Here is a 14,034-nt window from a genome sequence, read left to right on the forward strand (position 1 = left end):
GTTTCGGTTATCATTATTAGAATTATTTTGAGGTGTCATCTAGCACTTGAATCCAAAGTCCCCTACAGTATGTATATAACAAGTAGGGACAGTCCGCTTGAAATAAGTAACAGATTAACAGTGAAGTGTGTAGTTTGATTATTAGTTGATCAAATATTTTCTTCTATCCCATCTTAATATGCAGAGAAACCCAGGTCTGACCTCTTCCTTCTCCGGGATTCGAGATTGTCTCAGGGCAGTGAGAAACACGCGTGGGGTGAAACTGATCTTAATACAGCCAGCTGATCTGGGAGCATATAGATCTTAAGGCTTTTTCTTTTTTTTTTGCATAGACGAATTTCAAACATTACAAGTAAACACGCTACTAAGATGGACAAGTTCTTGAAAAGGATAAATATTGACAATGGTTAGCCTACCTCTATGTGGGATAGTGGTGTGCCATAGAATTGTTTAGTCGTAAAAAGTGTACCGTGGCAGAAAAAAGGTTGGGAAACACTGGCTCAGACAGCACCACCACGATAGCGTACATAAATTGCCATGGCAGCGTGCGCTCTCGTCACATGTCGCAACTCGCCCACCATCTCCTCCTTTGGAGCCAGCAGCGACTCAGGTCGTTGCGTGCCACTCATATCTCTGGCAACCTCAACATGGCAGCGTCGCGACAGGGCATGCTCAGCGGAGAGTGGAGGCTCCACCCCAGGCGGTCCAGCTGATTTGGGAGCGGTTCAGCAAAGCACAGGTAGACATGTTTGCTTCCCACGAGACCTCCCACTGCCCGATCTGGTACTCCCTAGTGGAGGCTCCCCTCGAGATAGACGTGCTGGCACACAGCTGGCCCAGGGGGCTGCGCAAGTACGCATTTCCCCCAGTGAGCCTTCTTCTACGGATGCTGTGCAAGGTCAGGGAGGACGAGGAACAAGTCACTCTGGTGTCCCCCTATTGGCCCACAAGGACTTGCGGAAGGACCTTCTTTCTTAGGGACGGCGCACCCTCTGGCATCCGCACCCAGACCTCTGGAACCTCCATGTTTGGCCCCTGGACGGGATGCGGAAGATCTAAGTGGCCTACCACCTGTTGTCATAGACACGATCAACCAAGCAAGAGCTCCCTCTACCAGGCAACTTTAAGCACTGAAGTGGCACTTGTTCGTGAATTGGTGTTCTCCCAATCCGAAGACCCACAGAAATACTCAGTCGGGTCAGTGCTCTCATTCCTCCAGGAGAGGCTGGAGGGGAGGCTGTCACCCTCCACCTTGAAGGTTTATGTAGCCACCATATCGGCTCACCACGACGCAGTGGACAGTAAGTCCCTAAGGAAGCATGATCTGATCATCTGGTCCCTTAGAGGTGCCCGGAGGCTGAACCCTCCCAGGCTATGCCTGTTCCACTCATTGGATCTCTCCATGGTCCTTTCAGGCCTTCAGAGACCCCCCTTCGAGCCGCTAGAATCAGTCGAGCCCTCTCCTTGAAGACGGCCCTCCTGATCACGTTCGCTTCCTTCAAGAGGGTTGGGGACCTGCAAGTGTACTCTGTCAGCAACACTTGCCTGGAGTTCGGTCCGGCAGACACCCATGTCGTCCTAAGACCGCGACCAGGCTGGGCAACACCCAATACCTTTATGAGATTTTACAATCTCAGGTTTGAGTCGTTCTTGTCCCGTGTTCTCTCAGGTCCGAGCACGAAGAACTCGGTAATGCGGAACTTCTGACCGGGTGTTCCGCTTGCACATAATGCCTTTACCCTCCACAAAGGTGATCACGTGCGCTCTTTTTGCCCAGGAGAGTCCACTAAACTTGCGCTCCCTGGATGTTCTTCCTCCCTAGCCCTCTGGTCCGCAAATTCAGCAGAGGATTTCCCCGACAAGACACACTACGGGTACTAAAATTACTCTGTACTGGAATAGGTGGTCCATAGGATGGGTCTTTGTGGACTAATCCCCTTGTGTGTATTTTCTGCGGTACGGTCCCCCTACTGGCCCGCGTCTCCCTTGGGCAGCCGTATTTGTAGCAACTCCTCCCTCACAGCAGGTAGGATCTACCACCGCGCCATTTCCACGTGGCCTGAAAACCCATGTGACGTATTTCGCTACACTTTACCTGCCCCCAACCTGGGCAGGTGGTGGTCTCCGCCTTCAAGAAAGTCCCCTAGTATCGCTTCATTCGACACAACGTCTCGTTCCCTCCATCAACCGATTTATCGGTAAATAGACGATTTATCATAAAGAAATGTATTATGTATTGTTATGGGGATATAATTTATTACAGCTGACAGTTATGAGAGCAAACAATGTTTTTGTCAATAATCATAACAAGATCAAATTGAAGTTCACGACCTAGTTAAGTCTTGCCTTAAGAACAGGTGGTGTAACCAAATTAAGCACTGACTTAGTTACAACCTAACTAGTAGTTACTAAGCCCTTAGTGTGAACTTTGCATCCTAACTTAGGTGAGACCTTATGCACAGCTGGAGCAACCCTACAGGGTCATGTGGTTCTAACATGGCAGCCCCCATGTGCGGACCCCCTCCATGTAGAATAAAACAGCTTTTATAAGGTATCTGATATGACTTAAGTCTTCATATTAATGTGAGTGGTCATGATTTCCAACATACATTGCAAAATTTCAATGCATGTCTTTAGGAGTTAAAATTTGTATTGGAGTGTAGGAATTAGTGTTTGAATAGTGTTTCGAAAGGGTTTCTCAAAATTATATTATTATTATTATTATTATTATTTTAAATAGAGAGGTTATTTACTACATGTTTATATTTTATACTGTTCTATTATATGTTTTTACAAGTGAAGTTTTGGTTAAGGTTATTTAATAATTAATTGCACTGAAGTGCCTTAAAATCCTTTTCACTTCTCTCAAAATAAGAATAGGTTCACAATTGTCCTTTTGTGTAAATAAGTTTGTTTACATTCAATATATTATGTTTGGTCCAACTCTTTATGTTTAACGATTTGTTACTGTGAGTGATGTTCACATTCTGCAGAGAGATAAGCAACTTATTTTATTAAATTAATTAACAATATATAGGAGAATTTGTTTTGAAACCATTTTTATTAAACGCAGCAGTATGAAGTGACACCAAAACAAGACACTTAAAAGACACTTAAACAATGGCTTTGCCCAGGTTTCTCTATTAAATGAGGCTGTTGTTCACAGGGAAATATGAGTTATCATAAAACACATAAGACAACTATAATTTACATTCAGAAAATGTCGGCATGAACTGTACCAGCTTGAATTCGAGGATGCCACAAGTATTCTTGTTAAACACTTCATATAATTCATTATTTACAGTTTATTGGCTCTGTACATTCATTGTTCTGTTATAAAATTATTTGCATAAATAACAAATATTCCCACAAATTAATAAGTGAGCATATAATTAACTGCGCATTGTCTTATGTTTAGAATCTTAGAAAAAAAGAAAAAAAAGATTTAAGGCACCAGGGGTCAGTCAACAATCACATGTGGCCTACATTATTTTGAAAGACACATTATGCAATCTACTGCACAATTGACACAGTGTAGTTTTGCTTTTATCATCATGAATTCATCACTACAAAATGTTAAAATGCTTGCTAATAAATGGTGGGGAACATATAAGGCTTTGTTTACATTCTTTTAGCCTAAAACAATTGAAGGGTAGAAATAAAACCTTCAGCACAAAGCTTTCATTTGTTACTGCACTGTTACAATAGAGTAAATCTGTCAAAGTGTGTAAACACATAATACTCAATGCAACAACATCTTCAAGGGAAAATGTCTGGACATATTTGGACAATCAAATGGAAGAGAGCAGGACATTACATTTACATGCACAATGCCATCAAAATTAAGCCTAATTTTAGGACATTTTGTGGGACACAGGAAAATACTTTTTGCATTGTGACATTATTGTAATGACAGTTAAGCACTTCCTCCTACTCTCAATACTGTTATGCAAAAAAATATTTCACATTCTGTAATGTGGAATACATTTATCACTATTATTTCAAAACAATAGTGTCAATGAATTTTAAAAGGTTAAAAAGGCTGATTCACACAGTATTTTTGACGGTATAAATACTGTACATTTGTGTGCTATTTCATGCATCATGCCCAGAAATAAGGCCTTCAAGTAACAAACCTTCTCTCTCCTGCCCTAAAATAAAATGAACCCCAGTCAAAGCAGGCAAATAACAAAACTTATTAAAAAGCATCTAGTGCATCCAATGTTTCCATTTGAAACTTGTTCTGTGGCTCTGCTGCCAATTCAAGATTTTCATTTGATCATCCAACAATCAAGGATCCACACTGCATTAAACAAAACATTGTGGGAAGGAACACATCAAAGCAAAGTGCAATACATCACAACCAGGTCTATTTCTCACTAAGACTAAACTACATGCTGTTACACAGTACCTTCAAAGGTTATCTGACACGTGTTGATTCTCTGGATACTTGTCTGAAAATATGCAACAGTCTATAAAACTACAGATACATTCAATGGGAAAGACCCAACCATGTTAAAAAGTGTTTTTAGCAATAAGAGTACTACCAGTTTCACCTAGAACTTAAAAGTAGAGAAACTTTCTGGCTAAAGAGAATGAAAAGTGGCTTGATATGTTTAGAGTTGTTGAAGATGTATGAAACCTGGATACAGACTGTAAGATTCCCAGTTAAATAGGGCAAACTGGGAAGAGATTTAAAAAAAAAGAAAAGAAAAAAATCATCATTAAAAGCAATCGAAGAGTTTATGGCATTATAGATATGTTTCATAGTTTGATCAGAGTGAGTCCATGGAAGACATTTGACCTCGACCAACGATTTCTGTATTTGGTGAAAAATGAAAAAATACAGTCTGATCTCCATATTTAATCCAAATAAGATTGCAGATCACTACCTTTTAAGGAATAATTCACCTGGAAGAAAAAAAATCTGTCATAATTTACTCATCCTTTTCATTGTTACAAACCTGTATGAATTTCTGTCTTCTGAGGAACACCATCTATTGGTGAGACATTTCTCAGAATGAGCACGCTGCTAATTTCCAACAAACGCATACAGTGACCTCATCTGTCAAGCCCCCCAAAAAGACTAAAAAAGCATAAAAGTAGTCCATACAACTCATGCATGATATTCCCAATTTTCCAGATATAGCTTTGTGTGCTTTTATCCAAAGTGACTCTCAGTGCATTCAAGGTATAAATTATTATTATTTTTGATCAGTTTTGATCAGTTTGTGTGTTCCCTGGGAATTGACATGGGCAATATGGGGAGCCACCTGGGTCGGCATCTTGAGGAGGGGGCGGCATGGGGTGCTGAAGCGGGTTTCGTCCAGGGCGCCATACAAGCTAGAACCACCGCTGGTGCGCCATATTTTTTGAGACTTTTTTCAAGTTGTGTGAGCAACAGACCAAAATGTAAGATGTTATTCACTGAAATTTTTCCCCTTCGTCGCAGCCGTCACATCTCAAATGCACTTCCAAATATTCACACTTGCTGTGCCATGTTTGGTAATGAAACTAATGATGTTTGGTGTCACTGGCATGCAATGCATTTTGATGCTTTCATCATCTTCTTTTGTTTTCCATAGAAAAAAGAAAGTCAAACAGGTTTGGAACATCCCAGAGGTTATTAAAAAATGATAGAACTTTCATTTTGTGGTGAACTATTTCTTTAAACCTTAGGGGCTGTTCACACTAAAACGCATCCATCTGTGTTTCTATGTAAACAAGCACTAGATGGACGTATTTGACCACTGTGCCACTGCTATCGCTGGAGCATCTTGTGTTTTTAGATGCTATTTCAAGTTAAAAAATACTTCAACTTTTAAAAACGCATCTTGAGACGATTGATTTTTTTAGAGTTCAAGCAAGAGAATAAAGACTAGAGGAGCCAAGAAAACTTTGGAACTCAGTTCAAATCGAAGAGAAATGATTGATTTGAGCTTCGACAAAAGTGACCTTTCACTGAGTCATCTCATGATTATACCTCGCTGGTAACAGAAGGCGTCCCGAGCACCTCTCGGGTTTTGAGCAGTTGTGCTCCCTTGTCCTCCATGCAAGCATCGCAACCCCAAACAGCCGATGTCTCTGCCGTTAGTAGATTGTATGCCATCTCTGTCATCCCCGTGCAAACTCTGTGGAACCATTTCTGACATGAAGCCTCGCACAAAATTGCTTCTTGATCATCGTTCACTTCGCTCAGGCAGATGCCACACAGGTACACAGGCTCAGAAGAAGACGATGTGCTCCGTCTGTTAGGGTGGGTCAGTACTTTATTATTGGTACTGCTGCCCCTACGAATTCTATCCGCTTGGGTGTCAACAGAAGGTTGTGGCAACTTCTTCATGGCTTCATTCTTGGGGTGAAGAACACCATTGAGTTTTTCGATACCTCCGTCCAGAGCAGCAGGCGTGTTCCTTCGGCCCTTTGCCTTCAGCTCAGAAGTGTTATCCTGAGATGCGTTCTCTTCACAGTTTTGATTTCGTTTCCTTGGGTTCTGTGTTCTGTCCAGTTTGGGTGTTGGCGTGTTGGACTGAGCAAAGTTATTTTGTTGCTGAGAGATGTTAGGACTCATATTTGGGGCAGTTTTAGCGGACACTGGATTTCCTCTACCGTTGCCCTCTTGACCGAAACCTGGTCCACCATCAGGACTGTTTTGGCTCAGGTTTTGATGTGGCATTTGAATGGCATTCTCTCCAGGACCCGGTCTAAAGTGTTGCCCTGGAGGAAGTGGCATGTTTCTGATGCTACCGCCAAACTGGTGCCCATAACTTCTGTTCTCTGGATGTCCATAGTTAAATCCTTGTGCCCGGTTAAAACCCATGCCCATGGGATTCTGGGAGACAGGATGGGGCTGGTTTGTCACCTGGAAAGGGGTCCCATATGGAGAAGGCATTCTGTTGGGCATTTGGGGGGCCATCCTGTGCGGCCCATAGCCACTGAACCCTGGGTACTGGGAGTGGCCAAAATAAGGGTTAGCAGGGGGGAGTGGTTTCAGAGATAGTGAGTTGTAGTTGTCATCGAAAGGGTTGGCAGCTATCAAGTGATCTGAGCTGGGATTTGGCGGAGGGGCATATTCAGAGAGAGGAGAGAATGGGGGCACCTACAGAGAAAGAGAGTCTTCCATTATAACTCTGAATGCTCAAATGATTTAAAAGATTTGTGATGCACCAAAAATTATTACCGAGAACATACATTGAAGCTCACAGTCACAGCACAAGGCCAGTATGTGTTCATGGGAAAATTGCATACGCTACCTGTGTGCTTGACTTGCGTCTCTTTTTATCAGGGCTTCCCAGTGGCAGGTCAGGACCCCCTAAAATATCCAGCCCACCTTCACCTCCTGTAAAATCAAACTGTGAGGTGAATGCTCCTAAAACAGAATAATAATCAAAAATAACTGAAGTGAAATTTAATTTAAAAAAATGTCAACACCAAACAATTCAAACCATTTAGAAATTAATCTTGATGGTTATGATCAATTGATTTGGGTTTTTCAATGGCCTATACTGCTTGCATATAAAGCACAGGGAGGCCAATGCCAACAACAACAACATTCAAATGTTTAAAGGAACATCCTGGGTTAAGCTTAACAAATTAAGCTATTCATACAGTTATGTTAACATATTCTGGGCTCTATTTTAAGAGTGTTAGCACTAAGTGCAGCACTATGCCATAAGTCACAATAGCAAAGTCAATGGGCATTGCCATAAAGTTTGGCGCATGCTTGCATGAAAATACGCAAAGTTTAGGCGCAAGTGGATTTGGCGAAATTGTATGCGCAAAGCGCTAATGGGCTGGGTCAAGTGCAGATTAATTCTGAGGTTCTTCTCTGGCACTGTCTGCTTCTTATTATATAATCCATTCCCGTTCAAGCAGTGACGTAAACAAAGACAGTACATTCATAAGAAGTTGGTAGTATAAATAGATTGTATGCAATGAATTAGAAGAATTGAAATATGGATTTTTGTTCTTCCGTGAATTAACCGCATCCTTGTTAAATCTGAGGCATATTTCTAGTGACATGCTCCTTTTATACTCATGGAAAATGTGGTTCTCGTCAGGATTTGGATTTACGCTATTTTAAATTATATAGAATGTAAGTATTATTAATAATTTTCATCTACTGACACACAAGTCATGGCTGGTATTAATAGCGATTGTATCGAAACGCACTTCACTTAAACCGGTCGATTTTGAAAAATTAAATGCATTTAAACACAAATATTTTTTTACCAAATATATTTCAAAATTCAAATGACACTTCAATCGAAACAAAAAATATTATCAAAATAACAAAGTGGTCAAAATATATCATACCAAATCGAAACATTTTACTCTCTCCACCTTCTTCAACCGGCCTCTTTTGCAGTGATTTAAAAATCCCTCTATGACAACAGGTGGAAAAATACCAATACAAATTAGATCATAAACACAATTGTAAATATAAACATAATAATTGAAAAATACACCATGACCTAAAGACAGAACTTTAATAAAGATATATTTGTTTCATAAAAGGGCTACAATGGTGATCGTCATGGACATAATTTGATGTTCAACTATATTTTCGGAGTTTGGAAAATAGCTTTATTACCACCTGCTGGTGGAATCTTCAAACTGCAAATGCAGGAACTGAGTTTAGAAACTTCTTAGTGCAATGACCTATTTCTCAGAAAAATAGCAATATTTTAGCAATTTTGCACCACTTTGTTTACATACAATACACCCACAGTTTGCACGCACACACCCACAGATAGTGCAAACACTCCCACCCACTTGCTCTTTGAGCTGGCGTGGAAAATATTGCGCACGGATGTTGCACGTAGCTCTGCGCTTTACGCACTCGTGAAAATAGAGCCCATGATGTTTACGTCTTGTGGCTATACTTTTGAACATTGAATATGAACTATGAATATTTAAGCGTTTATGGACTGGCCCATTTTTCACTTCCATACTGTAACTGCTTTTTTGTTTTGCTTTTTTTTTGTTACAAATAATTTTTTTTGTAATCCACATTACATTATGACATCAGATACAATTTTAGCAATGTTCAACATCTGTCATAAAAGTTGAATATGATTATAAAGACTAAATGGTTGCCATTTTCAGAAAATAAGCCTTAATATGAAGTTTAATGGCAGTAGCCTTTGACACTTCACATTGACCAATCGTTACAAACCCATTCTTTATACCATATATACATTCCTATATTCATACAGATTTATTATTATAAATTGCTGTCTTTTTCAATGTCCCCCTTCACTTATTACCTTCTATGTAACTTATAACTTTAACTCTAAATTTTGTAATTTTGATTTATATTATTTTAGATTGCATAAATAACATGTTCAAATCATGTTAATGACACCAAAACATTGTGTTGTATTGATGTGCATTTGATAAATAAACTTTGATTTCGCCTTCTGTTCAACTCCGAACTTGAGTACACTTCCCCAAAACTTCCTTTTCCAAAAGTGTTTATGACAGGACGCGCTTTTTGAGGCCTGTCAAGCATATCCTTTAATTTGCAAATGTCGCTGTCTACTTTTCTGTTCCTCACTGAAGGCCTGAAGGCCGCCAGACTGCTGCTGTCGCTCCGGTAATTACGACCGAGACTGAACCAAGCCACTAAAAAACACGGAAAATCCACTTTACCTCGGTTTCGCTTTAGAGAGAATGAATCTTTATCCTGCTCTGTTGACATTACAGGGCCCCTCACATGACTCAAACGCAAGGAAGGAACGGGAAAATGGTGTAACTTTGATGTTAAAAAGAGTGACTGTAGTGTGTACAAAAACTCGTCTCGTTCTTCCCCTGATTCGCCGGGAAGCGAATTTACGATTAGTACTATGCTGAAGTATTGTTTATTAATATTCATGAGTCAAACCTTCGCCATTGGAAGAAAATCAAGCAACGTCATCGTAACCTAATTAATATTAAAATAATAAAGCCGTCGTCATTGGAAGGCGCGTCAGCATGATTTAGTATTCATGAGAACGTCCTCAGCCATAGGAAGACCACATGGAACGTCAGCATGGATAAATTAATATTCATTAGCTCAGCCTTCGCTGTAGTAGTATCGGTAATTGCGCGATCCGGAAATCTGCAACCGTGCGCAAAGTTTGGGAGGAGCGGACACCTTTGACTTCTTATTTTATGTGGACGTTCAAGTAAATGAGCGACAGCTCTACTTGATCGCGGTGTATTTTGGGGCGCTATATATGAAGGCAGAGTGAAAAGCGGTGTGTGAGGGGAAATTGCCGGGGGAGTGTGTGTGTGCGGGAGCGCGGATACCCCTCTACATTAAAGCACGTGCTTGTGTCTAAAGTGCTGCGTTTGATGTGCACGCGACCCGTGTAATGATAATGATGACGATCATCCGCTGATTTACAACAAAATTGTCTGTATGCATTTTTAAACAATGCTGATCTACTATGCGATAATGTACCTGTAACTTTTCCTAACATGAAAAACAGCAATAACCGTTATACTGTTGTTGTTGTTGTTATAATATATATAATAATAATGTACTACAAATAATAGTATTTTTTTCCATTTATTTCTTAATTTACGTCATCTTATTTTTTGGTCTATTCCTTTTCCTTAAAGTATTACAATTACTTTGTATTCTTTTGCAATATTGTGACAGTTTAGCTTTGTTGACCCTGAAAAGCAATTTATGGACAACATTACATTACATTTCCGACTGCACCATGACACAATAACTTGATGTATCATCACCTCTTAGCAAGCTACACTTAAAGGCATTGTCCACCCAAAAATGAAAATTCTCTCATCATTTACTCACCCTCACTCCATCCCAGATGTGTATGACTTTCTTCTGCTGAACACAAACAAAGATTATTAGATGAATATGTCAGCTCTGTAGGTCCTCACAATGCAATTAAATGGTGGCCAGATATCTGAAGATTTAGTTTTAAAAAAGTACTTAAATATTTATCTGTTTCTCACACACCTATCATGTCACGTTTGAAGATATGGATTTAACCGCTGGAGTCTTATGGATTACTTTTATGCTGCTTTTTGGACTTTCAGATTTCTGGCCACCATTCACTTGCATTGTATGGACCAACAGAGCTGACATATTCTTCTTAAAAATTGTATTTGTGTTCACCAGAAGAAATAAAGTCATATTCATATGGGATGGCATGAGAGTGAGTAAATTATGAGATAATTTTCATTTTTTGGTGAACTATCTCTTTAAAAAAAATTTCTTTTAGACAAAAAAGAGACACAATAAATAAAGATTTTCAACAATTTATTTAAACTTTTATTTTGTGGTGGGGGTAACTAAATGTATACCTTTTTGGCATAATTACACCATACTTGTCTTTTAATAAACACACGGTACATGGATTTGCAAAGGAAAATGTGTAACTGAATATTGACAATTATCATTTTATATATTGAGAAATACATTCAATTTTTTAAGGCTAATAGATTTGTTTACTGAGGAGTCAGGCCTGGAGAAACCAAACATTCACTAGTTAAACCTTTCTGATTCTTTTTGGAAGAGTTTATCAATTTCTTCCATTTTTCCCTTCAGTTCAAACACATTCAGAACAAAACAAATTCAACACAAAATAATTTCTTTAGAAAACCATGAGAGTCTTAAGCAAGTGCAGTTCACATCAGTACTGTCCATAGTGACATGCAACTGGATTAATATTACATCCCGAGTATAATCTCCTAAATAGGTTGGTAAACCTTATAAAACTTTGGTTAAACTTTCAAAAGTGATCTGAGACATTTTATTCTGTGTGTCTCAGCAAAACTAATTAAAGATTTTCTGTTTGGATGTGTATCTTCATGCTGAGGAAGGAAACGCTTCACGTTTCACAAACAGCTGCAAAATATTTGCAATTCTAAAGTGCGACTTTTGTAGCAATTTAGCTTTTGTATATCTAAAGAACTGACATGTGGAACTACACTTGCACACACAAACAATATTGAATTCAACAATTTTAAACAACAATAAGGTATATTCAAATGCATATTATAAAAAGAACAATTCAGCTGTGAAACCAAAATATTTAGTCAGATATTTGAACAAAATCCAGGATACATAAGCAAAAACAATAACAACAAAAACCACCATAAAATATTTCTCCTCCAGTGAGAAAAGTTATAAAAGAAACAAAAGATATGAAAGCAATCATCTTTGGTTTGCTTTTGTTGGAAGTCATGGAAGACTGAAAGTACGACCAATATGTAACACTGTTTCTGTTTTCCTAATGTCCTTTCAGTAAGTAGCAATCAGATCTACTTAGGAATAAAGCTTTTCTGAAAAATGACAAACCACCATGCAAAATGTAGGAATCTACAGGCATCTTCTGTGCAACGGTGAACACATTCTTTGGTTTCAGGCTGTTTGCTTTGAAAAGAAAAGATCAAAACTTGATTGTGTCTCTTTGATTTAAATAATGTGGTCATCAAAGACCAATACATTTCCCCTGATTGAGAAGAATTTCAGCAGCATGGAATGCTAATTAATATAAAATAATATCTCTCTGCATATAATCTTCATATATAATACAAACACATCCATGCTGCACTTGAAATTATAATGGGGGAAAGCTGATTACTGATATTTGGCTTAAGGGAGTAAATCACACAAAACCTGTCAAGAACATTCATATTTCACTCTAAAATCAAAATAACTTATTGTATGTATGTATGTATGTGTATATACTATATATATATATATATATAAAATGAAGCTTATTTTGAGAATTTTTTTCTCATGACAGTAATGTGAAAAATATAATTATATGATTAAATTGTAAAGTCTACAGTATCTATATATAATGGTAGTATCTGTTGTGCTGCCATTTATTTAAGGTGATTTAAATAAAATAAAAAAAGTATTTTTACTGTAATACAGGAATACAAATGTAATGAGAATCACCATTAAGAACAGTACCAATTACAAAAAAACAAAAAAAAACAAAGGTCTTAACGTATTGTTGTAATGAGAATTTTGAGGGGAAATGTGATTTATTGACATGAAAAATATTTTACACTTTTAAAAAAATTTAAAGGGATAGACCACCCAAAATGTATAATTATCTCATAATTTACACAACCTTATGCCGTCTCAAATTTGTATGACTTTCTTTCTTCTGCAGAACACATACAATTTGATATGAGGTGTTCATGTCCATACAATGCAAGTCTATGGGGTCCAAAACTTCCAAGCAAGAATAATAGCAAAAAAGGAGTTACATTTGGGTCTGTTTCTCCCCCAAAAATGGCCGCATCACTTCAGGAAACATGGATTAAACCACTCGAGTTGTTTGAATTATCTTTATGCTGCCTTTATGTCCTTTTTGGAGTTTGGAAGTTGGACCCCATTGACTTGCATTGTATGGATATAAACAGATTATACATAAATGAAAAGATCAGAAAGAAAGTAATGTGAGTTTGAGATGGCATAAGGGTGAGTACATATTGAGAGAATTGTCATTTTTGGGTGAACTATTCCTTTAATTATCCTACAAAAAGGCAAATTTTTTTAAAAATGCAAAAAACGATTTATTTTCTATATTATGGATTTTGAGGTTGATTTTATGACTTGGACATGTTTTGTTTGATTCACCCTAGGAGTGTAAAACCATCAACTGTCATTGATTTGTTTAACGGGCCACATCTTCAACCTATTTGGTCACAGAATAGCCTCTTTTCCTTCTTAAACGCAGCACTTTGAGCCTGCACTAAAACAAAACTGTATGATCCTCGACTCTGTGTTCTAGAATCAGTCCCTTGTTACGTTTTAGTCGCAGGCGATCACTGGTCTCTGGTTGAAACATCTTTGGTCTGATTCACGGATAATCTCATTGTCATATTATCAATCCAAAGACCAGGAAAAAGATTAAACAAAAGAAGCAAACAGTTCCGAGGATAATGGCGTGTCACCGTTGTACATGTAGTTGCATGACCTACACATTAAACCAAAACTAACCTGACTGACAAGTGCTAAACTTATGTTTCTATATCTAAAATAGCATCAATTAT

The 14,034-nt window shown here is 38.4% G+C and overlaps 1 protein-coding gene across 4 annotated transcripts; it reads right to left on the reverse strand.

Moving 5' to 3' along the window:
* Positions 1-3,053: 3,053 nt before the first annotated feature.
* LOC127661715 (pygopus homolog 1-like) lies at positions 3,054-9,805 on the reverse strand. Of its 4 annotated transcripts, none has more exons than XM_052152552.1 (4): positions 9,655-9,775; positions 8,317-8,384; positions 7,254-7,339; positions 3,054-7,099 (listed from the first exon to the last, which is right to left on the reverse strand). In XM_052152552.1, exons 2-4 carry the CDS (start codon positions 8,327-8,329, stop codon positions 5,978-5,980), a joined length of 1,221 nt encoding a protein of 406 aa, XP_052008512.1. In that variant the 5' UTR covers positions 8,330-8,384; positions 9,655-9,775; the 3' UTR covers positions 3,054-5,977. The 4 variants fall into 4 exon arrangements, with proteins under 4 accessions (XP_052008512.1, XP_052008511.1, XP_052008510.1 ...); XM_052152551.1 differs by having other exon boundaries at positions 7,254-7,369; XM_052152550.1 differs by lacking the exon at positions 8,317-8,384 and having other exon boundaries at positions 9,655-9,805.
* Positions 9,806-14,034: the final 4,229 nt, after the last annotated feature.

The sequence above is a fragment of the Xyrauchen texanus genome, chromosome 21, assembly GCF_025860055.1.
Source record: "Xyrauchen texanus isolate HMW12.3.18 chromosome 21, RBS_HiC_50CHRs, whole genome shotgun sequence".
Taxonomy (NCBI): Eukaryota; Metazoa; Chordata; class Actinopteri; order Cypriniformes; family Catostomidae; genus Xyrauchen; species Xyrauchen texanus.